Source organism: Corella eumyota, chromosome 6 (genome assembly GCF_963082875.1).
Source record: "Corella eumyota chromosome 6, kaCorEumy4.1, whole genome shotgun sequence".
NCBI lineage: Eukaryota > Metazoa > Chordata > Ascidiacea > Phlebobranchia > Corellidae > Corella > Corella eumyota.
Genome location: NC_137495.1, coordinates 4,646,047 through 4,671,377, shown reverse-complemented (window position 1 = coordinate 4,671,377; position 25,331 = coordinate 4,646,047). Strand labels below are relative to the sequence as shown.

At 31.0% G+C, this 25,331-nt stretch overlaps 3 protein-coding genes across 6 annotated transcripts; 1 reads left to right on the top strand and 2 right to left on the bottom strand.

The window, feature by feature from the left end:
* Positions 1–7,257: 7,257 nt before the first annotated feature.
* Positions 7,258–15,708, bottom strand: LOC145754935 (PHD finger protein 12-like). 2 transcript variants are annotated; one of them, XM_082571108.1, is made up of 20 exons: positions 15,536–15,708; positions 15,170–15,354; positions 14,837–14,915; positions 14,406–14,599; positions 14,007–14,247; positions 13,760–13,892; positions 13,489–13,603; positions 13,250–13,382; positions 12,970–13,076; positions 11,872–12,857; positions 11,611–11,736; positions 11,386–11,540; positions 10,943–11,217; positions 10,753–10,855; positions 10,354–10,525; positions 10,045–10,188; positions 9,703–9,819; positions 9,175–9,547; positions 8,963–9,094; positions 7,258–8,889 (listed from the first exon to the last, which is right to left on the bottom strand). In XM_082571108.1, exons 1-20 carry the CDS (start codon positions 15,590–15,592, stop codon positions 7,902–7,904), a joined length of 4,815 nt encoding a protein of 1,604 aa, XP_082427234.1. In that variant the 5' UTR covers positions 15,593–15,708; the 3' UTR covers positions 7,258–7,901. The 2 variants fall into 2 exon arrangements, with proteins under 2 accessions (XP_082427234.1, XP_082427235.1); XM_082571109.1 differs by lacking the exons at positions 14,007–14,247; positions 14,406–14,599; positions 14,837–14,915; positions 15,170–15,354; positions 15,536–15,708 and having other exon boundaries at positions 13,489–13,622; positions 13,760–13,852.
* Positions 15,709–16,292: 584 nt separating this feature from the next.
* LOC145755979 (N-acetyltransferase ESCO2-like) lies at positions 16,293–25,328 on the bottom strand. 2 transcript variants are annotated; one of them, XM_082572191.1, is made up of 5 exons: positions 23,598–25,328; positions 23,318–23,396; positions 22,577–23,065; positions 22,092–22,253; positions 21,730–22,011 (listed from the first exon to the last, which is right to left on the bottom strand). In XM_082572191.1, exon 1 carries the CDS (start codon positions 25,305–25,307, stop codon positions 24,030–24,032), a length of 1,278 nt encoding a protein of 425 aa, XP_082428317.1. In that variant the 5' UTR covers positions 25,308–25,328; the 3' UTR covers positions 21,730–22,011; positions 22,092–22,253; positions 22,577–23,065; positions 23,318–23,396; positions 23,598–24,029. The 2 variants fall into 2 exon arrangements, with proteins under 2 accessions (XP_082428318.1, XP_082428317.1); XM_082572192.1 differs by lacking the exons at positions 21,730–22,011; positions 22,092–22,253; positions 22,577–23,065 and adding an exon at positions 16,293–16,586.
* LOC145755977 (uncharacterized) lies at positions 20,123–23,565 on the top strand. 2 transcript variants are annotated; one of them, XM_082572188.1, is made up of 4 exons: positions 20,123–21,622; positions 21,730–21,799; positions 22,098–22,261; positions 22,539–23,565. In XM_082572188.1, exons 1-4 carry the CDS (start codon positions 20,142–20,144, stop codon positions 23,095–23,097), a joined length of 2,274 nt encoding a protein of 757 aa, XP_082428314.1. In that variant the 5' UTR covers positions 20,123–20,141; the 3' UTR covers positions 23,098–23,565. The 2 variants fall into 2 exon arrangements, with proteins under 2 accessions (XP_082428314.1, XP_082428315.1); XM_082572189.1 differs by having other exon boundaries at positions 22,098–22,286; positions 22,539–22,915.
* Positions 25,329–25,331: the final 3 nt, after the last annotated feature.

Sequence of the window (25,331 nt, the reverse complement as noted above, 5' to 3'; positions counted from 1 at the left end):
ATTGACTAGACACTTAACTTTAGAAGGAAGATAAGCAGTTTCAGATAGTACATAACTCCACATGTTAAAGTCACAATTAAAGACATAGCTTATGGCGAGTTATTTTGCCTTAGAATATATAAACAACATTTACTAAAAGCACCTTGATAAACTAACAGACGTAAAAGCTAACAGTTTTATGTCATACTTTTTATGTATTTTAACATTATACATTTCCTATATTTTTCTTCAAATGGATTGGAACCGCTCAAAACGTTGCTTGGAGCCTACAAGCGCGATACGTGTTTAATCGTGTGCCTAAAGTGCAAGACTTACTATTTAACAACTATTTAAAGTTAATTGATAAACAAAATAATAAACAGTTGAAGTATACCATTTTAAATTCTATCTATTTTTCATTACAGTGTAACGAAGTCAATTAAAAAAAGGGAATAAAAATAAAGCAAAACATATTCATAGACTATTTTTAAGTCAGAGTTGTAGAAAAAATTAAGCAACTTTAGAAAGTTACTTTCGTTGTTAACTTTAAATGTTTTAATAAAACATTTCGTTAAAAGCATCAAGGAGTTTGCAATAAGCAAAAAGTTAAAAACAATTAATATAAAGAACAATAAAATTTGTTTACAATATTTCGGCAAAACATTTGCCAGTCTCTAATTCATGTTGCAAATATAATGCAATGTCGTAAATTTACAGAACATAAAGTTCTGTAGGTCATTATTAAAACATTTTAAAAAACTAAATAGTTTTTTATGTCAATGATATTACCTAATATTATATGTCTACAAAATATATTTGTCGAAAGAGAATTTGTTCTAAGTTGAACATGTGTCAAAAAACAAATAAATCTAAAATTCTTAGAAATATTAAGATTTAGGATTTGATAAAATCCTTGTCAAAAATATTTTAAACTCCAAAGTGAAGTTCGGTTAAAATATCATTTTACTTTCGATAAAAAGCAAAATTCGTTAAAAATGCTTTGTTCGTAGATAGTTATTATAGCTATCTGTCATTTTCATAAGTTTGGCTGTTGTGACGTCATGGTATGATGACGTCGGGTCAATATAGCTAGAGGTATTTTCGGCAGTTCATTTCGTCGTTTGTTCGCTATAAATTAAATAAAATTATAAGCCCATATATTAATGTAAAATATTTATTTCAACGGTAGGTTAACTATTTTGTTAGATCTTTTACATTGCATTTCACTAGGCTTACCTTAAACCGAGTCGTTATAGTTGTATATGTATAATAAATACCACGTCGTTGTATGATTCAAGATCAAGAATCAAGTCATTTTTTTCTTATTATTTTATAATTTGTTTTTCTTTTCTTTCAAGTGATGCCTTTTATTTTGCTAAAGGCAAAGTTATTATAAAAACTTTCCATTGCTTAGCAGTTTTCTTATCTTCTACTTCGCTCTTGGTAAATTTTAAATGATAAATATTGCTGAACTAGCCTCTTATTTATAGTTTTTGTCGTACATCTAAACGATGGAAATTGTGTAAAACTTGTAAATATGAAACCAGAACCATTGTTTAAACGTCGAGCTGTCGTCAATAATGCTTTCCCACATCTTCAATGAACTAAATGGTTTCAATTTCACGACATCGACATTATGACATAATAAAGAGCACGCGACTTTAACAATAAAAGAAAACAAAAACATGCAATAACATCACCGAACTGTTGCTTTATCGTCGGTCTCAGAGATTTATAAAGAAACCGATATCAGATTACTTTTTGGTCACGTGATGTTTGTTAGTATTAACGTCATCTAAAAACTGCTAGCGTAGCATTTTTAGGTAATCAGTAGATATTAGATCATTTAAAATGTTTTGTCAACATGTTGTTATAAAATGTCATTTCTTATATTAGTTTAAAGAATAGTGATGATTTATTTTATGATGTAATGGGTATATATTTGATTTAAACAAGTCATGTATTTTGTTGTCTGAAAATGTAATGTCATTGGAAATTTTAAACGCTTATCATTTTTTTATATTGTTAAATCGTAACTTATAATATTTCGTATATTCTTTTTCAAGGTAAACATGACTAAACGTCATTGCAAAATAATTGACGCAAATATCACGTGACTAACAGAAAGTAATTTGATATTGACTTCTTTGTTAATCTGTGAGATGAACAGTAAAGCAACAGTTCGGTGATGTTATTGCATGTTTATGCTTTCATTCTATTGTTAAAGTTGCGTGCTCATTATTATGTCATAATGACGACGTCGTGAAATTGAAACCATTTAGTTCATTGAAGATGTGGGAAAGCATTATTGAAGACAGCTCGACGTTTAAACAATGGTTCTGGTTTCATATTTACAAGTTTTACACAATTTTCATTGTTTAAATGTACGAAAAAAACTATAAATAAGAGCCTAGTTCAGCAATATTTATCATTTGAAATTTACAACGAGCTAATAAACTCGAAAAAAAACTTGCTAATGCTAAGCAATGGAAAGTTTTTGGTATAAAAGAATTGCCTTCTGCAAAATGAAAGGCATTACTTGAAAGAGCAATAAGAGGAAATTAAGTGAGAAAGATGACTTGATTCTATGTTTTGATGTTGAATCATATACCGATGTGGTCCCATACGTACAACTATAACGAGTTTGTACAAGGTAAGCACATTTATACGAAATATATAAATATTTAACTTTACCAAATTAAATTTAGAAAACAATTTTAAAGATCAATTTTTAAAATACTAAATTTATTTCTTTTTGATTTATAGTGAGCAAACGACAGAATGTAGTGACAAAGTAGCAACGACATAATGCCATTAAGTAAAGGCATCAAAACAACTAACTAGAAGACGATAACGTGACAACTACGATGTAGATGTCCATGCAACAATTAAAAATTTTTTACGATTTTTACTTTTAACAAAAGTAAAATAATATTTAACAAAACTTCATTTCGAAATTTCTTTTTTTGACAGGGAAAACATTATTTCCTTAAATAGCTACAATTCTATAGTTTATTAAAAATTTTTGACGATCAAAAATATTCACTTTTTTGTATTATCTTAAAATCTTTTGACATGTTCAATTTAGAATAAATAGAATTTTGACAAATATCTTGTAAATATATATTAATGTAATATAAATGACTTTAAAAACTAATTTGTTTTTAAAAATGTTAAAATATTGACATACAGAATAACTTGTTCTGTGAATTTACGACATTGCATTATATTTGCAACATCAATTAGAGACAGGCAAAATGTTTTGCCGAAATAGTAAACAAATTATATTGTTATTTATATTTATTGTTTTTGACTTTTTGCTCTTTGCAAATTTCATTATTGTAGTTACGTTTTTACGAAATGTTTTTTTTTTATATAACATTGAAATATAAAACGAAGGCAACAAGTTGCCTAAATGAGATGTAATATTATAGTGTTTTGTCGTGCCTTGAATCTATTCGCTTAATTTGACAATGTTACACCTAACAAAATAAATTAAAAAATAAATAAAATAAACCCATTTTTATATCAAGTAATGTATCAGTATTATAAGGTACATAACATCAGGTCTTGAATAAATGTAAAAACAATCTTATAAACAAGTTAAAATTAGTATCCCACTCATATATTAAAACACAAAATCTGAATGCAACTTAAAAACTAATGGTTGTTATAACAAACCGAGGATGGAAAGTTATTGGAAATATAGACAAGTGCCTGGAAAATTTTGAAAAATTTTGTACTGTTTAAAAAAAAGGTTTGTTGTAATATGTTGTAACGTAATTTGTCTGATAGTATTTTGTATATTAAGCCGTTGTAATATTTACAGTATTTTATTGCGTAAGAATACGTACAGTAGTCCACAAACTCGTATCACGAATCCCATACATAACTTTTCAAAACACTTTAACTAACAAGTCACGTGGCATAGCCCACGTGATAGAGAGGATGTGTGATCACGTGACTGTAGGTGTAAACACGTGATTAAATGCAAATAACAACTTTGAGTAAATAAGATAATGGCGGATTCGTTATATTCTTAAGAAAATATAGATGGAGATGTCATGTAAAATATGGAATAAATGTTAAAGGCCTATACTGTGTCAGCTGTGTTTTTAACTTAGTTATTAATAATTATCATTTATAGTTTATAAGTAGAAACAAAAAAAAAAGTGTCATTTTTTATTTCCTTATTGAAATAACGATGTCAAAAGCGTAATGTAAAAATTACAATGTAAAATAAACCTTTTAAGGTAAAGGTTGTAAAAGCCAGGTAACATCTTACCTTTGTTTATATTTCAATGTTTGTAAAAACATCTCGTAAAAAACATAACTACAATAATAAAATTTGCAATAAACAAAAGGTCAAAAACAATAAATATAAATAACAATATAATTTGTTTACTATTTCGGCAAAACATTTTGCCTGTCTCTAATTGATGTTGCAAATACAATGCAATGTCGTAAAAGTTACAAAACATGTAGTTTTGCAGGTCCTATAAAAACATCATCATAAAAACAAAAGTTTTTAAGTGTCAATAAATAACAAAATATATCTTAAAAAGATATTTGTCAAAATTTGTTTAAAGGTAAACATGTCAAAAATGTTAAATCAAGTTTTTCAAAAATAATAACATTTTCGATCGTTAAAAATCATCTATAAACTAAAAGGTAATGTTGTTTGGAATTAAAAATTCCCTGTCAAAAATAGTTAAACCTCAAGTTGAAGTTTTGTTAAAATATCATTCTGCTTTTAGTAAAAAGTAGAAATCGTTAATTTGTTAATTTTTGCAAGGGCTGTCGTAGTAAACAGTTGTCGTTCTTTAAAAGTTCTAAGTTATGATGTCATGGTTTAATGACGTCATGTCGTTCTATAAATTCTCTTTCTTGACAGAATATTTTGTCGTGTGCTCACTACAAGATAAAAAATTTATTTAAGAATTTTAATGAAATTTTTTCTTCATAATTTTGTTTTTAGATTAACGAATTAATTTGATATTGTATATTAGTATGCTTACCTTAAACAGATTCGTTATTGTTGTATAAAGTTATTACGTCATGGTATGATTCAAGATCAAAATTTAGAATCAAGTCATCTTCTTCTTTTATGATTTGTTTTTCTTTTATTTCAAGTGATGCCTTTTATTTTGCTAAAGGCAAACTTTTTATAAAAACTTTCCATTGCTTAGCAGTTTTCTTCTTTTTGCTTAGCTCTTGGTAAATTTCAAATGATAAATATTGCTGAACTAGGCTCTTATTTATAGTTTTTTCCGTAAATTAAAACAATGGAAACTGTGTAAAACTTGTAAATATGACACCATAACCATTGTTTAAACGTCGAGCTGTCGTCAATAATGCTTTCCCACATCTTCAATGAACTAAATGGTTTCAATTTCACGACGTCGACATTGTGACATAATAAAGAGCACGCGACTTTAACAATAGAAGAAAACAAAAACATGCAATAACATCACCGAACTGTTGCTCTATCGTTCGTCCCCTAGGTTCATAAAGAAAACGATATTGGATTACTGTTCTTTAGTCACGTGATATTTGCGTCACATAAATTCAACTGACGCTGGTGTGTACTAATTATTCTACTTGCCCTAATTGCTAAATACCCTAGCTCTTTATAAGCATCACGTGACAAACAAAAAGTAATTTGATATGGAATTCTTTGTTAATCTGTGAGATGAACAGTAAAGCAACAGTTCGGTGATGTTATTGCATGTTTTTGTTTTCTTCTATTGTTAAAGTCGCGTGCTCTTTATTATGTCATAATGTCGACGTCGTGAAATTGAAACCATTTAGTCCATTGGAGATGTGGGAAAGCATTATTGGCGACAACTCGACGTTTAAACAATGGTTATGGTGTCATATTTACAAGTTTTACACAATTTCTATTGTTTTAGTCTTTGGAAAAAACTATAAATGAGAGGCTACTTCGCCGATATTTATCATTTGAAATTTACCAAGAGCTAAGCAAAAGAAAGAAAAACTGCTAAGCAATGGAAAGCTTTTATAAAAATTTTGCTTTAAGCAAAATGAAAGGCATTACTTGAAAGAAAACCAAACAAGTTCAAAGTGAATAAAGATGACTTGATTCTTGAATCATGCAACGATCGTACACTAGGGTGTGATTTTATATATTCAACTACAACGACTTGCGCAAGGTAAGCATACTGATACATAATCTTAAATTATTTGCCAAATCATAAAACTAAGTAACCAATTGTAAAGTATTTTTTCAATACTTATAATTTTATTTTATTTACAGTGAGCAGACGATGAAATATGCAACAAAAATGCATTTTCCAGAATTATGCCTTAGGTTTAAACCAAGGAACGTTACCAACATTGCCAACGGACGACTGAGTGACAATTTTTGTGTTGCTGAAGAAAAGATATCAAAACATTTTTACGATTTTTACTTGTTACAAAAAGTAAAAAGATATTACGACGAAACTTCATTCGAAGTTTAAAGTAATTTTTAACCAGGATTATATTAAATCCTTATATTAAATGTAACAACTAACCATTTTTTGACAACAGAAATATTAAATATTTTGTATTAATCTTTAATTTTTTAACTTGTTCATCTTAGAACAAATTTATTTTTGACGAATATCTATAAAAGATATATAAAAGTAACATAATTGACACTAAAAACTAATTTGTTTTTAAAAATATTAAAATATTGACATACAGAATAATATGTTCTGTAAATTTATGACATTGCATTATATTTGCAACATCAATTAGAGACAGGCAAAATGTTTTGCCAAAATAGTAAACAAATTATATTGTTCTTTACATTTATTGTTTTTGACTTTTGCTTTCCGCAATGTATTGTACTACTAACATGCTTTAAACGAAATGTTAACCTTTAACATTCAATTTTTTAAACGAAAGTAACTTATCTTTTGATATCTTTACTTCAAAATGCTTGTTATTTTGACATCGTTTACTTTAAACGAAATAAAATACTTGTAAGATTACCTAAATTTCATAGTATAACAAGTTAAAGTTGCTATACATTAGCCTATAATTATAATACCTGAAAATACTAAGTAACTTACCATTAAAACAACATCCAAAAAACTTCAACATTTTCCAAATACAATTACCTTAAGATTTCATTCCAAAGGTGGTAAATACTTGATCATCATTAGTAACCTGGAAACGACGTCACCAAAATTGACGTCACCAGCTTAATAACAATCTTACCGGTCGAACGTTCGTTGTTTTTTATTTGATTTAAAAACAATAACCCAAAAAGATAACGTCACGCCATAGACACGTGACGAGTGCGCGAAGGAACTCGGAAAAGTAAAAAAAGGTTGAAACGCGGTTGAAAAATATCTACAAAACAGCAAGAGACACAAAAAACTGAAACACGTGACAGGCTAAACAGGTCACGTGACAATAAAATACTCGTATAGGAAAATACACGAAAATGGCACCTCGGAAAAAATAAACTCAATGTTATTTGGATTTTGTACAAAAAAGGCAGTGCCGATGGCGGTGTTAGGGGTCATAGTGCAATAGGACGAAGTACACCATAAAATTAGTCACTGTAAGGCAGGAATAGAAATTGAAATTTACAAATCGAAAATTAAAAATTATTTTGATGATTTGGCATGCAGCAAAATTTAATTCATTTTTCTAGAAATTTTTAATCTATATTAGTTACTACATTAGATATAAATTCATTAATTTAAATGGCACATGGATTTTAATTTACCTAGTTTTAAAGCAATTCATTTTTTTTAAATTAAAACTTTTTATACGAGCAAACAAGAATAGAAATAGAAACTAAGAAATACTATTTTTTAATGAAACTAACGGGAATTGTGAAAAAACGGATACGTGTTCGAAGCTTATAAAACAAGCTTACCGAATGTTTAAGCAGTTTAAACTGACTAGTTCGTCAAGTTATCGTTAAATGGAACAACGTTTCCTACCTCGTACTTCACGATAGAATCGCGTTCTCTGCAATTTAAATCCAAATTGTCGTCGATTTCAAATTTTTTTAAAGATTGAGACTCTAAGCGATCGTTCTCCACCCAAGAGCCGTTTAATTTAGTGTCGAGCGATCGAAAACTTTTATCACTAGTGTCGGCGATCGAACGAATGACGTCATCGACTAGACTGCTGACGTCATCAGCATTTTGGTTAGAAATTTCACAAGAATTTGTCACGTTTTTGTTATTGTATTTATTGTGGACAAAATCCTTATGTTCTGATTTCCCATTTACCATGGGACGCTGATCGTCGACAACTTCTCGATTTATCGTCACGTGTTCAACGTCGTCAGAGAACAGAGTCTCGTTGCACGTGAGATCAATCGAGGTCAACCTAGTCGCGTTTTGTCTCCCTCCCGACCTAGCCTCTTCGGCCGCCACAGCGCCAAGAAGAGCCTGGTTTTGGGTCTCGGAGAGCGCTGCCATTCCGAAGTCTAAAGTCGGGTGCAACTTCGAATGCTTTTTAAAGCTATTCCTTGATATGTTGTTATTATTACGGCGCGGAGAGTACTTGGCGTCGCGACGCTTCGTCTTGGCACCATGATCGGCTTTCTGGCGTCGATATTTAGCTTTGAGTAAGGTTTTCCCGTAAGGTTTGCTAAAGTGACGATTCGTGATTGTATTGGAATCGTTTTTGCGCGCCATCGCAGCTCGAATCACGCTGGACGACGAAGCAACAGGCGAACACGACCGCACCGGTGTTAACCTCTCGCCCGAGTGGTGTCGCTGTTGATATGAACCACGTGGTGATACGTCTTCGGATCGCTGATTGGTCAACGAGTCGTCGCTGTCTTCCGATAAGTCATCGTTGTCATCGTCAGAGTTAGCGTGACCTATTGAATTCGTTTTTCGGCGAGCCTTACGCTCTTTTTGCCGCTGGGAAAACCTGAAAAAAATTCCGAAATAAAATTTAGAAAATCCAAACCAAGTAATTTTTTTTAATTTGCAAATATTCATGCCTTGTCGGTTTCATATCGTCCTCCAATGTTTCGTCATAATTGTTCGACTCGTTCCCATCCACGATTGACTGCACAACAGGAGAGTCCAGTTGTGACGTCATGTTCGTGGGAGAAATTGTCGTTGATCTTGAACTTAGTAAGAAAAAAATAAATTTTCGTAAATGGAATTTTTTTGGTCAGAATAATACAAGCAAAATTTTAATTATAAAAACCTGGTTGGAGTTTTCTCATTTTGATTTGTCGGCGTCGTCGATCGTTTGATGATCGCAAATTGACGCTCGGACTTATCATTTTTCCTTGATTTAAAAGATCCTCCCGAAGATCTCTTCCTATTCTTTACATCCTCCTCCATATGAGAAGATTTTCTCCTAGAAGGTGTCGCAGAGGAGTTTTTCCTCTTCTTATCAGACTTGCTCCTCCGACAAGATCTCTTAGGGCGAAGATGATCGGCAAAAAGATCCTCCTCCACATTCTCATAGAACTTGTAAGCCTCGTCAGCTTCTCGCATCATCTCGGAGATCTTCCGGGAACGGTGAATAAGATCGGAGGTTTTGTACCACATCCGATCATAACCCTCCCAACCATCTTTGGCAAAAAATTTTTAATATAAAAAAATATATTTTCAATCTAATATATTTAAAAGTCCAAAAGCTTTTAAAAAAAATTGCCATTTGTGGTGGAGGAGCATATTGAAGTGGGCAAATATTTATTGCAACTTTATTTTGACAAGCAAAACTTACTTCTAAAGGTTTCCTTTCTTGCTAGTTTGTTACTTGTGGATGAAAAATCAGGCAAGCAGAATATAAACTCAATACAACCCATTTGTATTACTGAACCATGATGTAATACTGCTGAACCTAAGTGATAAAAAATCAATTAAAATTTCTGCAAAAATTAAAAAGGCTTTATTTTCTAAATCCCCCCCCCCCCAAAAAAAAATAAAAAATTAAACAAAATTTTTTATGAAAAATTACAAACAAATTAAGAATAAAATGTATTAACCAGTCTATGAGGTAAAATATATACAGTATAAATAATTACTTTTAATAAATAACAAGTTTTTAATAAAAATAACTAACTACCTTCCCAGCCAGAGAGTTTGTTTTTATGTTGGTTGGAGTTAGAACATCTACATTTTAATTTATTTTTGAATTTGAATTCAGGTTTAGATGACATCACAGAAATATCAGGTTTTCTTTCATAAAACTTCGTATGATCTGGTTTAACTAAAATTGATATTTTGAAAAAAATTTGTCCCCCAAAAAATTTAAATAAAAAAATAATAAAATATAATTTAAATACATAAATAACATCTTAATTTAACTAAATGGACAGTTATTACATTATAAATAAAAATTTAAAACAATTCAATAATTAAAAAATATTTTTACCTTGTTGTTTGTTTTTCAAGACATTTTTAACAGCTTTGGTGATCTGTGAGGATTTGATTTTGTTTCGTTTAAGTTTTTTGCTTCCACTTTTTCCTCTAGCAACATCACTTCCATATTTGATTCCATCGATAAACGTTTCACCACAAGCTAGCATCTCATATCTCTCTGTCAACTAGAAATAAATTTTAAGTAACTTTAAAATCATATAACATTAAATTATTAATTAAAAATTAAACCTTCCTAAAACTTGAATAAAATATGTCACTAAAAAGCTATTCCTTATTAGAAAAAAGAAAATGGTAATACAAAACAATTCACACAATTAAATATAAATTAATTATTTTAATATATGCAACAGTTGTGCTTAATTGAAACAGGTAAAAGCAAAGTTTTTTTTACCTTGTCATAAAAAATGCTTGCATGTTTATTTAACACACAACTGCAGTGTTGATAATTTGACAATACCAAATCACATTGACTTGAAGTTCCTATAGTAAAAGACCTAAAACAATAAACATCAAGTTCATATGCTGTCAAATTTAAAGTTTCTACATTAATTTAAAGGTTAATATTTTTAAAATTTCCTTACCTGTAATAAACATTGGCTTTCTGCCTAGTCTTTGCATGATAAAAAACAGCCTTAGCTGGCATAATCTGCTGTGTAGAACTTTTCATATCCTCATTTTCGTTTTCGTCTTTGAAAACTTCACCGATTAACGTTTTATTGCCTGTTTCCTGTTTGCTAACAACTTGGTTGACTTTGGGTGGAGCATTAATTTGTAATTTAGTTTTAATACTGTTAGGTTCTGGTGTATTTTGACTTGAGATATTATTGGTATTGGTAGATGGTAGTATGATGGTGTCCTGTTAAAATCATAAATGTAATTAAACAGGTATTATTTTATGAATACATAATTGTTGCAATAGCAGAAAAAATAGTAAAAAGTAAATTATTTTTAACCTAAAAGTCCACTGTTACGTTTAAGGAATTTTTTTTTATTTTAATTAACTTTTATATATATTTTACAGTACCTTAGATTGAAGTAGTTGTTCCAATCTCTGTTGTGCAAGTAATTTGATTAAATTATCATCAAGCACGTTAGGTAAGTTTGCAGGCCCTGAACCATTTGTGAGATTTTCTGATAATTTCTTCAGCGCATTTATAAGCAATTGCGATTCATCTAGTGCTGTTAAAATGTACAAAATTAATATACAATCAACTTTAGATGAAAAGCAAAATTTAACAGTTTGCCATACCTGTATTATTTGTACTATTTTGCTCCATGACATTAGGTTTAGGTAAATCATCAGATTTTGAGAAGTCGCTCATTGAGCTTGTAGATGAATTCATGTTTATATCATCTGGTGTTGATACATCAATATCTAAAACAAAAGGTATATAGTTAATTATTGACAATTTTCACAAGAAAAATGCTAAATTAAATACTAACATTCCCGTCAAAAGATCACATTTTTAAAATTTAAAAACAAAAATTCGTTAAAAAAGTGTGTATTTACCATTTAAAAGTGTTATCCTACTGTCTTCTTCTACCCCATTCATCATTTCTGTCATTTCCATTTTGTTGGCAGCAGTCTCAAAACTGTCACAATCCTTATCTTTATTGTCACCATCTCCACTACCATTTTTGTAGCAAGTGCTAATGTTTGAAAACATTTTTTGTGCTTGTTTGTGTGAGAAGGAAGATAGGTTTACAGAATTTGGGGTTGAAATATTTAAATCTTTCTCAGGTGATGACAGGTTGAAATTACCGTTTACAATTTGATTGTCGCTTGAAATACTTCGTTTCAAGTTTTTGAGTTTTGTGAATTGTGTTGTTGGCTCAGGTAGAGGAATAGGTACAAAATTAGTGTCATCTTTATTGGTGTTTTTTATGGTGTTGAAATCTGACACTAAGTTTATCGAAGTATCTGAGTTTCTGCGTTTTAATGGTGTTGACTTAACATGAGTAGCATTTAAAAGTAGGGTTAAACTTTCCCGAGAATTTTCTAAGAATATCTCATCTTTATCTAGTTCTTTCTTAACTGAAGAATTTATTAAACAAGCATGTTTTGCTATTTGTTTTAAAGTTTTTGGCATAAATTCCTGGCTCTCAAGCAACCTCGACTCAAAATGAGCATCACTCAATGGTTCCTCAACATTCATTCTTGACTCAAGTTGAGTATTTGAGTCAGAATATGGAGTGCCTTGTGAAGAATTTTGTATTTTCAAGGCAAGATCCACCAACAACTTTGAAACCGACTCAAGCCATATTTTTTGCTCATCTGGAGTGGCAGATTTTTTCTTTAAACTCAACTCATTTATTTCTTTAACTCGCTCTGCTAATCGATACTCATGTGGTAACTCAAGACCCAGTCTGCGAAGATCATCAGCTGAAGGAGGTGGAGGAGGGGTCAGGGGTTGATTGTAATGATCCTTTATTGACCTTGGAACCCTAGTGGTAACCTTTCTTGTTACACTATATTTCGGCTTAGGCGGAAAAGTTCTGAAAATTTAAATTTAAATTTTTTAAATAACAAAAATTTTTTTTTTTTTTTAAAGTAAACATTAGGTTTAAATTAGTAAAGTTTTTGTAAAGTAAATATTTAACAACTTGCCTGTGGCCCTTTTGCAAAAAGTCGATCTTAATGTTAGTTTGATTTATTTTTCCGTTGAACAAATGATAAATTCGACTTCTTTCCGATAATGGCTTTTGTGAATCCAACTGATAACATGAAAAATAAGTAAACATTGATTTCTAATGAAAATAAATTCACAAAAACCTTTTAACACTAATCAATAAAAATTCTTTGTTTATATTCCAGAAAATTTGTAAAAATCCGAAAATAAAATACAAAAAACACAACATAATGTTATTACAGATTTCAAAATAATCACCATATTTTTTTCAGCATGATTCGGGCACATCCATCTTCCAGTAGGTATATTTGTTAATGGGGGATCTAAACAATCAGCATGAAAGGAAAGAGTACAAAAATCACATTTGATCAGTGGGGATACTCGACAAGATCTTGAATAAAATATAAAATTAAATTTATTGTATATATATATATGCTATCTTGATTTAAATGCATAACTTAAAAAAAATAAATCTATTTAGACCATCATAAAATTACCTTGAACAAATGAAACATAGTTTTGCAGGTAGTGAAACCAATCCATTTGCATCTAAATCATGAGTGGAAGTTTTTCTCGGTTTGTTTCTGTCGTGATTTTTTCTTTTTTTCATACCTGAAAAATATTTTAAAAACTTATTTGGGTGAAACTTAAAAAATACACGCCCTTAACTTAACAATAATAAGCTTCACATTGGTCTAAACATACCTAATGTCATAAGGAAAAAATAAGGCAGTCTAATAAAAAAATAAATAAATATAATTTATTTACCTGGCAATGGGGTATTTAACTTGAATTCTTCGGGTAAATTAAATAGCTGGGTATTCTCCATACAAGCTGCAGCAATAAGCGTAGCAAATGGGTTAGACAAATCTACTTCAGAACTGTTGGAACCATTGCCACTCTATAAAAATACAAATGTATATCTAGTATTAACATATAAAGCTAGCCTTAATAAAAATGTATTTATATATACACTAAAAAAGAAAATATTAAATTGGTTAACATCATAATTTACCTCTAAAATTGCTTTCTGTCCTCTTGTTGTTGCTTTAATTACATTTTTTCTCCAATCTTTGTCGAAATTAGTTGCCATCAAACTCGGTGCAGGTTCTGAAGTTCTTCTGTGATCGACCTTTGAAGAGTTTTTCAAGATCTGAGCAGAGTTTTGACCCTGGCTCGATTTCCTTCTGTTGTTTGTTGTTTCTTTTGATGAAGTTTGATTCGTTAAGCTGTCAATTGATGCATTAAGGCCCTCCCTAAATTTAAAATCAATTTCAATTTCAAATGTGTTAGCAAGAAAACTCTAGTTTCTTTTAAAAATAATTTTTACCGCAAAAAATTGTAAAAAGCTATGCAAAAATATCATTAATTCTACAATTTTAATTTTGAAGTTTAAATTCAAAACATTACTAACTTTGACTCTGAAGCTGTCATTAAATTTGTTCTCTTTAGATTTTGTAACTTGGTTGGATGTATACCAAGTAGATCAGAAGTTTTGTTTATGCTTTGACTAAAAGGAACAGGCAACTGTCCAAACTCTGACTCATGTTGTTTTAATAATTCCATTGCGGCTTTGGTTAATGTATGTCTATGGTGGCCATCTTTTGTCTAATAGAAAATCCAAGAATTCATGGTTTGTCATTATAAAATTAACATATTAAAATGTATGCTTCTATGTTTTTTGATTTACAGCAACTTAAATATATATAAATTCAAAAAAAATGCGGAGTTTTTTTTTCCTTAACCATAAAAAACATGCCTTAGGCCTTGAATTCGTAATAGTAATAACAAAACAATTTATTAATAATAATATTAACACAATAAATATAAATAGTTCAGAATTACCTTAACATTTCCACTCACTACACAACGGTGGCAAGCCCACTCTCCTGTTGGAACTTTATCCTCGACCAAGGGTGGATTGCTAAACATAAATATTATTAAATTTTGATCGTTTTCATTAAAATATGACTTTAATATTACCATTATCAGTTAGCAGTTGGCAACACAACATTATATATTATATATTTACCAAACATACATGTGCAACAAGTGTATGGTAATAAAATTTAAACAAACATTATTACAAAATGTAAATAATAAAATATTAAGTCAACTTTACTAGTTCTATTATATACAGTTATAACCTAAAGTTAAATATTCAAAAGATAAGCTTACCAGCATTGTAAATGAAAGGCAGCAGGACAGCAGTCACAACATAGTAAGTCACCTCCCTCTCCGCAAGCGTCACAAGTTTCATGGTTACATCTCCTCCTCCACATTTCACGTTCAGCTGCCTTTTTCCGCCTCTCAATTCTCGCTCCTTCTTCACTGAAAGGTGGAGCAATCAATTGCTGGATTTTCTACAAATTATAAATATTGTAAAAATCAATTTGGTTTCAAGTATTCTTAAATTCAAACTGCAATAAAGTCATCACACATAAGCAAAACAGCAAAATACAAAAAATACTAACATGATAATACAAAAATAATTTTGAAGGTATGGTAGGTTAGAAATTTTAATTTAAAATATTAAAACATTACCTCCATTAGTCCACCAGAAAAATCCAAATCATAACATTGAACTGGCACACGGGTCATGTTTATGTTCCTTGCCAGCTTGTTAAACTTTCTTTCTGTCTTTAAAACAATTTCATAACAAATATTTTCCAACGCGAAAAGATCGGTTTACTAACTAACATACATTTTAGAAATTGAGATTCTGCGTTTTTTAATAACAAATATTAGTAAAACATTTCGTTTAGCAAATGTATAAGAAGAATTTATCATCGCGTAATGGCCGACAATCAGACAACGCTCTCTCAATTTGAGCAGTTCAATTAGTTTCAAAAACGTTCTAGCTTTAATAAAACCAGAATTTCTACATTAAAATAAAAGTCAGTACACCTAATTTTACCTGTTTAATTTTTTTACGCAGTTTTCACGTTTTGCTAGCTTTTTTTGCTTAAAAAATTGATAAAATTACAAAAAAGTAAACTGTCTTCAGAGCTTTTTTAATGCAGAAAGGCGCCACATTAGAATTACCTTGGACAATCGCAACCAGATGGAAACCAAATCATTTATAAAGAACAAACAAGACAGCGTCACCACGCGCATTTACATGATTATCTCGTCCCAATTAAATTAATAAAATTTAATTTTAAATTAAATACAAAAATGTTGTTGTTGCTTTTAAAAATAGTTAAATTCTTAATTTACACATATCTTATAATTTTACATAAAACTAACAAATATAAAAAAGTAAGTATGAAAACAAAATATCTCTTATCCAAAATACAAAGCATATTAATATTATTTTCCTAAAAAATTAAATAACAAATTTTTTATGTTTTTAAGAATAAATACTGTGTTTTCTAATAAAAATACATTGTTATTTTTTTCAATATAGTGTAAGAACTTTGTGAAAGGTTTAAACGATAAACTGTAACAAATTTCTTATCAAAATATAAAAACTTGTAGCCCAAAAAATTAACAAATATTATCTCTATTTTTAATCTTCTTTTTTTCACATAGCTGCTTCATTTTTCACCTAGTTTCAGTTCAAGCCGATTTTTTGTCACATTTTGCAAAAAACCTTAAATATAAGATATAAACTGTTTATAAATAAAAAAAGAATAATTTTAAGCAAATTAAAATTTTCGCAATAAAAAAAATTTAACTAAAATTAATTTTATAAATTTTAAAGCAATTAAATTAACATATTAATGACACCAAAACAAAGGTTAACAACTTTAACACGCATTATTAACCTCGTTTTAAGCAAAAAATGCAAGAAATCATGAGTACTTCACGTGAGTAACATGCAAGACACACATTAGCTATCTTGTTTAGCTTAAAGTCTCTCGAGTATCACAATTAATTTACTATAAAAGCGATACCGAGACATTATGGGGCTACATTTGCAAGATTACTTGGTATGCGGTAGACTTCCAAGCAGAGAGCTCGCTTATTGTTACTTCGCTGAACCATCCGATCTGCAAATCTAAGCCTGAGGCCCTTTGAAGTCGCCAAATAACTTAGCGACGAATCATAACCATGAAAAATCGAAAGACAAGCAAGTTAGAAAGAGTTAAGCACATTAAGCCTTGCAGGATAAATTGTTGCGACAGTAATTCAAGCAGAAGGTGTGATTACGCGAATAGAAGTCTGTTAAGTAGTATTGGAAAGGGTCAAGGCGTAGCGGAAGCAAACTGAAGTGCTAACAACGTTTAACATATCGAATACCAGCGAAATTACAAGTTATTTTGTACGTGTGTGGTTTTAATAACATGTAATACAAACTGTTTATGATTGTTAAGAAGCGTTTGATACTGAAATGCATTAACAGAAATACAGCAAGAAAATCTATTCTAGCATTTTAAGGTTTAGTAAAATTTTAAAAATTATTCAAATTATGATTTTAAATTTAACTAAGTATGATTTCCAGATAGCTATTAATATTCGCGTGACTACAATTTACAAAATATGCAAGTCGTTATGTCGTTTCTTCTTTTAAATTGTCGTTAGGCAAACATTAAAAAAAACGAAAAATGGGATATACGAAAAAAATACTAAGAAATTAAATCTTGAATTTAATCAAGTTTTGTTTTTAGCAAACTTGTCCAATTCAGAACCTAAAATAATTAATTAATTATATAGACAAAATTCAAAAAAAGGAAAATTTTTCACTAAGTTATATGTATTAAATAAAATCCAAAAATCAAAACTTTTCGTGAAATTTGGTGAAAAAACGACATTCCTTTGTAGTGTTTACAAAAATTGTGGTGTGCCAAATCGTGTTTTTATTTATTAATGATGGATGGTGTGTGGTACTTCGCATTAGTTTTGGAAGCAAATACGCGAACAGCAGCCAAAAATGTTTTTTATATCAAGTTTTATTTTTTTGAGATTTAAAAGAAGGAAATATAATGTTTAAAAAATGATTATTTCGTATCATGATTTTATAACACGAAATTAATAAAAGATAGTTTATTATTTAAGTAAATGTACAGTGCTTCAAAGTTTTTTTAATAATTTTAATTTTTTTTTAATACCTTGAAGTAATCGGCCAATTGCGGTTGGAGTGAGTTGTTTAAGCGCCTCGTAAACAGAAAAAACCTGTTTGAGAAATCAAAAATTAAATGAACACTTGCTTGAGATTAGACAACTGTGGTATAAATAAGTGTGTAGTGGATCCACTTAAAAGTAATCGTCAAATATTTAAAGCTTATAAGGTCCGATTTAAAGCTTGTGTACGGGGATGTTTCGGGTATGAGTCACTTATTAAATTCGCAGTTAGTTGTAATCTAAACACGATTTAATTATTAGAAAGCAAAAGTTTTAGAAAACAACAAATAATTCAACATAAAAAAATATGTCAATTTAAAAATTAATTTATGACTTTTTCATGTTTGTTAAAAATTTATAAATAAGTTTTTAAAGTTTAATATATTTAGTAGAGTGTATAAAAATAATAAAACAAGCTTATATGTATGATAGTCACGCAAAACAAGGTGATTAAACACGCTAAAAGTAAATTACCGCTTTTCTTGGATTAAATATTAATGTTTTGGGTTCAACAATCTACAACGTTTTTCTAATCAGCATCTTCAATATTTGGAAATTTTTTAGGTGGCGATACATTATTTATACCCAAAAGCTCATTAAAGTTGCCCATTTCTTCTTTTTAAACTGTTTAAATAGGTCATTTTATAAAGTAATAAAAACAGAATAAAAAATGACGGGTCAATTTTTCAAACAATATTTTTTTTTAATTTCCCCGAAATGGCCTTTACTTAAATGTTAAAAACATATTTGTGTAAAAACAAAAAAATAAAAAATAAAGATTTTTGGGTTTACCAGTTGCGTCAAATAACATTTCTCCGGCCCTACGTTAAAGCGGTTACGTAAGTCAAAATTACAAATTAAAAGGTCAAGTTTAAAATTTGATACCACATTAGACTGTAATTTACAGGTAAACACATGGTTATTTAAAAACCACACGCGTAAATAATTGTATTACAACGTTTAAGTTAAAGATTAGGTTTAATCGAATTTAGTTTGAATTTGGGATGATTAAATAACAATCCGATGTGTTATTTCACCATTTTAAATGCACATATCGGGTCAATTTTGAAAAAGGTATATTGGATAACGACAAATCGAATGGTTAAAATGAATCAAATAGATTTGGAATAAGTTGAGGTTACATTTGATCCATTTGAACCAATATAGTTTCCCTAATAACGTCCTTAACTAGAATTTGAATGTAATGAATTGGTGTTAGTTTTTAGAAATTGGAGACAGAGGCATGTTAAATTAGTTACCGGTAAATGACCTGAATTTTCTTTGCAGCGGCCTGAAACTTTTTCATTGCAACAGCGTTCTTGTAAACTTCGGTTAAACTCCTCTTGACAATGTAAAAGGTGTGGCAAAATAAATACCTTTGTCTTAGCGTAAGCTCTCAGCAGCTTATTTTTCAGATTTGTTTATCAATCGCTGAATTGTTTAACACTTTTTGTTGTGAGTTAAATTATATCGGCAGACTACAATACGTTGTATTTAGGTTAATGAACGTGCCGAGCTTAATAATTATCCTTGAGATTACAACTGAAAATCAAGACCACAACGCCCTTGACTTAGCCTAAGATGTCTGAAAAATAATTAGAGAGTTGGTCATAATTTTATATAGGCAAAGGAATTCGGATACTATATAAGGCTAATGTGTAAAGCTTGTCTGCACAATATACATGATAAAAATATGCCTCAATTTTACCAGTATCAACAAACATGGGGTTGCATTGACGTTCTTGCGAATTAATTTGTACTTATTATAATGGAACGTAAGCATGTCTGGCGTTAATGGAAACGATATTTTTGGTTCGGATCAGACAAGAAAAAGAAATCAAAATCAGAGGCTGAAAGTTTTTTTGTGTTATTCGAGAGAAGTGTTTTGACGGATGTCATATGTTATATAATACGAAAAATTTCGTCAAAAAAAAGGTTTAGAAAAATTAGAATACTATGCGATTGGTAAGGTTTAATAGGGTCTTTAAATATGTCTTACAGCTTGATATTAAAATGTTTATATACAAAAACGATCTTAATTTTTTTCATACATTTCACAGGGTTGTAAGAAAATTAGTTTGAAATGAAATTGTTATTTATAAATATTTTTATTTTGCTTTTTATTTCGTCGACTTTTGGAAGTTCTATCATCAACAAATTTAAAGTCGACACTGACATCGTATTAACAACGTCATCGACAGAAAATGATGTCACAACCACTGCGCTGATTGAAGATGGGGTATCTAACATGCAAAACTTCACATTTTGCAACGAAAAACCGAAATTTAAAATGGGTTCCGGGTCTCTAATGACTTACTTACTGCGACTTGTAGTTTGCGAATTAGATGAAGGACGACCGTGGTTTCAGATCGAATGTTCGAAAAGGATTTACGACATTACGGATTACTATACCGCAGTTTACACGGCTTTCTGCGAGACGGAGAAATTCAACAAAGCGTGTGCTATAAACAGAAGTCAAAACAAGGAGGTGGATTTTGTTGCTGTCGCGGAAAAATGGTTGATCGAAAATAATATACGAAAATGTTCAAATAGTTCCATGCCTGTATTAAATGTCACAGCTGGTCAGCCATTTTTAGAGGTTGAATGCCAGCAAGTTGAATCTTACTTCGATTCTGTACAACAACTTGAAACAAACGTTTCTTTGCCTAATGCAACACATAAAGAGATAAACAACCCGTTCTACCAAGTTCCGTATTCGGAGTATTTCCTACAGTTTAGGCCATTCTGTGAGCCAGTCGCGTGCGGTATATCGCGCAGCGAGTACAATGTCACACCCAAGTCGTCGTACTCTTGTTTTACCGGCTCCTGTCGGTCAGCAATCGTGTTTATTATGGTGTTCGACTCGATTTTGGCGGCTGTTGTTGTTGTGGCCAACTTCTTAGTACTCGCCGTTGCCGTACGCTCGCCCATCATGAGAAACGTCCCAGGTTACTTCAAGATATCGCTGGCAATCGCGGATCTTATGATAGGCCTGTTCGTCTTGCCCGGGAGCGTTTACAATCACTATGTCTTATCGATTGCCCCGTTGCCGTTTCGGGTCGAAGGCCAGAGACCGGTCGTGACCGACTACTTTAACCAGCAATACCTCGACTTCATGGGAGTTTTCACGGTGTTGTCGTTTTCTGTTTCGATATACACAATGGGCGGGGCAAGTCTTGATCGGTATCTAGCCATCACCAAACCCTTCAGATACCGACAAGGCGAATTCTTAACCAAACGGCGAGCAGCTGTAGTTTTTGCGGCAATATGGTCATTCAGTCTCCTGGTCGCTTTATATCCAATATTTTCGTACAACTCCTACCAAATCTCGGCTTTGAGTCTTATTTTGTCGACTGGCATGGTCGCAGCGGTGGTGTATGCTGTGACTATCGGATTACCATTAATAGTGGTATGGATTATAAACGGTGTCATGCTGTGTCAGGTACAGAAAGATGGCAAGAATCGACGGACAATATCGGTCAGGTCAAGGCCAACGGGCTTAAGGAAAGAATGCAATTCTGTTACTATGCCTAACCCTGACACAAACAACGCACAACAAAAAACGTATGTAAAAATTTACTATTATTGTATTGTATTTTCATTAAGGTTAATTATGTAATATTTTCTTCAAATCTTTGGTCGTTATTTTCAACAATATTATTTTTCTTTAGCAACAAAGAATCTAAATTTTCCTTTGCAAAGTCCGGAAGAATTTCACAACTTTCATTCCACATGAAAAGGGTAAATAATGGTTTGAACATTAATATTGTAACGTAATTTGCCTGATAGTCTTTTGTATAATAAGCCGTAGTAATATTAACAGTTCTTTATTGCGTAAGATATACGTCAACCATCCACAAACTCGTATCAAGAATATCTCTTACATAACATTTCAATGCTCACGTGATAGAATGAAGGTGTAAACACAAGACTATAGGTGTAAACGCACGTGACTAAATGCAGATAGCAATTTGAAGTAAATAAGAAAATGGCGGATTACAATATACTTTTTTATATTATCATTTTCACTTACTCGCAGCTTCGCAACATGAGGTCAAAATCTAACATGTCCTCCAAGGGTCTTCACAGGCAAGAAAATATCGAACGAAAGTTGGCCAAAACACTGGCAGTAATGGTTGGGGCATTTACAGTTGCTATTCTTCCAAGCGTGATCATTTTGATATTGATCAGCGCACTGGAAAGGTACGTGAACGTTTATTGTGGTAAGGTAAATATAGCACTGTTACGTACGCTTTGTCGGATTAGTTGATTTAAACGTAAACTTCCTATAACCCAGATAGCGAAGATAAAGTCGTATATGGTGTATATGATAAGATATCCGCCAGCTATTATCTGACGTGTATACCTAATTAGAATATGACATATTGCCAAAAGTTATCAGACACAAACAGTATAATATCTAAAACACTATTAAAGTATCGAGTAAAAGACTGTAAGCAAATGTATATATTTTTAACAGAGTGACGTCACCACAACATTATCCAGCAAGTTACTCACCTTCTGCTTTAAACAGCCTGACCTCGATAGAGTACGTGGCCTCCCGCCTGTTTTTATCCAACTCCTTCTGGAACTGCATCATATACAGCATCCGAAATCAGCAGTTTCGGCGAGCGCTAGTTGGGGTGTTTATATTCGACAAGGAAAAGAGGCGCCAATTTCGAATCTCGTTCAAGGAGTCTTCCAGAAAACGACATCTCTCTAAAATGTCCAGCACAGAGAGCGGGTGTACCGTGTCTTCGAATACAGACAAGCGACATCTGTCGCACGTGAACAGCACGGACAGCAACGGATTGCAAAACAGGCGCAACAATCTATCCAAGATGCACAGCACAGACAGCGGGTGTGTTATAACGAACCGGTACGCGGCCGAAAGGCGCCATTTGGCTAAGGCCTACAGTGCAGATAGTGGACTAACTGTGGCATATAACAAAGGTAGTACTTTCGCATTGAAGGAAAACATTGAGCTGGATAGCGTTTTCGGAAGCTCTAAAGAGGTGAACGAAAATACATCGTTTTAAAGCGTCGCTGAAAAGGTGAAAAAAAAGGTCGCTGAAAAGGTGCGTAAGGTCTCAAGTTCAAATCCAAGTGTGAAGAGAAAAAAAAATTTATGAGTAACGTACATGGCGTTTTAAATAACAACTTTTTGTATCAAAAGTTAATTCATATGTTAGGTGTTTTTGCTTTTATACGTACTCCTATAGTTCTACTGTAATTTATAAATACGAATGTACTACTTACAATGCTTTAATAAATTACCGCAATTCGGTAAAAACCATTTCAAATTCCACTGTTCTTACTCAAGCAAAACTGCAAAACTCTAAATAAGATTTATAATTAAAACTCTGTTTAATATTATTCTTGATAAGCTTATATTATACACTCTAATACCACATAAAGTTGCTGAAATCTTTTATCAATTGTTTATAATATTTTCCTTTAAACTCTATAACTAAAATAAATAATTTAAGTGTATTTTTGTTGTAATTTTTAATGTAAAAAAAATGGGAAAAAGTCAAACCTGATTTGAATCATGCTTCCATAAACTGTGAAGTTTTTAGGTGAAAATTTTGTTAGTAAGTTAATAAACTTATCTGAAAAAAGAAACAAATGTTAAACATTTAAAACCAATTAAAAACCTGTTCAAATATTACTTAACAAACAAGATAGCAAACTAAAATGTGGTTATTTTAAACATTATTTAGAGTGATATTTTGATCACTAATTTGTTAGTGGCAGTAAATGACAATGTGAAGTAGAAAAATTTATAATCAACTACAAAGTGTTTAGTAACATAGGCAGTACTAAAATGGTGTAACAACAACAAAGTAACAAATAAAACAATCAAACGCAAACAAACAACACTTCCTGGTTTTTAAAAGGCAACAAAATCCTGGTTTTTAAAAGGCAACAGTGATAAAATTTCAGGCAAAAACATATATTTTATGATTTATTATTGGTAGTTGTATGTCAAAAATTGTTCAGTTTTGCAGTACTTGGCAGCAAACATTCTTCCACTTTCTGAGGGATGAGAAAAAGCGATTTCATCAATTTCCAGCATTGAACCGAGAGTAAATGACTTTCTGACTTCATCGATTAATTTTGTTGCTATTCCTTGTCTTCTGTATGGTGCATAAGTCCATATTCTCGATATCCCGCAAGCCACCTGTACCGGCTCTAAAGAATGTGACATTATATCAGTTTTTGTAGGGCTTGTTGTGGGAGAAAGTAACCTGAATGCGGTTGAAATGGGCTCAGCAATTACAACCCCTGTGACCTCATCATTTTCTATGTGTAAGTAAAATATTTTACAACGATTCGAACCTCGTGCTGAATTGGGTTGAAATCCTAAGTCTGCATCGATAATCTCTCGAATGTGCTCCGCTTTGTTGAGCACAAATTTTGGATCGCTTGGGAGAATTTTAACAATTCTAGAACCTAAAAACCAAGCAGTGACTCTCTCGTTTTTCCATCCAGGAAATTTTAAACGAGACAAAAATTGCTGATGATATAGTGAGTGTTGTTTTTGATCAGTTGGGTGGCTAGCGTTGTATTGCATGCAGCATACATTACATTGTATAACTCCAAATTTTTTCTGTCCCGCATCAATGATGAGTTGCTTAGAGTTTTCTTGAGAGTTAGAAGAGGAACAACCCCGTGTTCTGGCTGAAATTGGTGACTTAGAATTTTTCTTCTGATTAGGTAATGGAAAAATTGGAGGTGACTTTTTTAAAGCTTCAGTTCGAAAGTTAAAAATCGGATAAACTTTTGTTTTAGGTTTAGAATTTGTTTGTTTCATTCTATTCTCTTGATCGATTTTGTTATCAGAAGAGTTTTCTTTATTTTGAAGGTCATTTTCATTATTTTCTAAGGTAGAATTTCTTTTAGAAAGTTCTTGGTTGTTTTTAAAAAAACTTGTACCTGAGTTCGTAATGCTTTTAAGAACAGTATTTTTATTCATGTCTTGAGACGGTTTTAAAGTTTTTTCTTCATTGCTGGTTAAAAGGGGTTGGCTTTTATCAGGCAATACAACTTCAGATTTTGAAACTTTTTGTTGTTTGGCAATTTTAAAAGGCGATAAATAAAAATGATTCTCGTTTTCTGTGACTTTTTCTGTAGAATTCAAATCATCATCTTTGACTTTAAAGTTAATCACCTCTTCAACTCTGTTTCTTTTTATGGAATAATCATTAGCCAAAGCAGATTTGTTATAAAAAGAAATACACTTCATGTTTTACCTAGCTCCTATCACATA

Excerpts from the sequence above, each read along its gene's own strand:
- LOC145754935 (XM_082571108.1), bottom strand. The coding sequence starts at position 15,592 with ATGACCCGTGTGCCAGTTCAATGTTATGATTTGGATTTTTCTGGTGGA. Across the intron at positions 14,600-14,836 it reads TAGTGAGTGGAAATGTTAAG|ACAAAAGATGGCCACCATAG; the intron begins GTAATTCTGAAC and ends ATTTTCTATTAG. Across the intron at positions 11,218-11,385 it reads AACAACTACTTCAATCTAAG|GACACCATCATACTACCATC; the intron begins GTACTGTAAAAT and ends TGATTTTAACAG.
- LOC145755977 (XM_082572188.1), top strand. The coding sequence starts at position 20,142 with ATGAAATTGTTATTTATAAATATTTTTATTTTGCTTTTTATTTCGTCG. Across the intron at positions 21,800-22,097 it reads TTTCATTCCACATGAAAAGG|CTTCGCAACATGAGGTCAAA; the intron begins GTAAATAATGGT and ends ACTTACTCGCAG. Across the intron at positions 22,262-22,538 it reads TTGATCAGCGCACTGGAAAG|AGTGACGTCACCACAACATT; the intron begins GTACGTGAACGT and ends TATTTTTAACAG.
- LOC145755979 (XM_082572192.1), bottom strand. The coding sequence starts at position 25,307 with ATGAAGTGTATTTCTTTTTATAACAAATCTGCTTTGGCTAATGATTAT.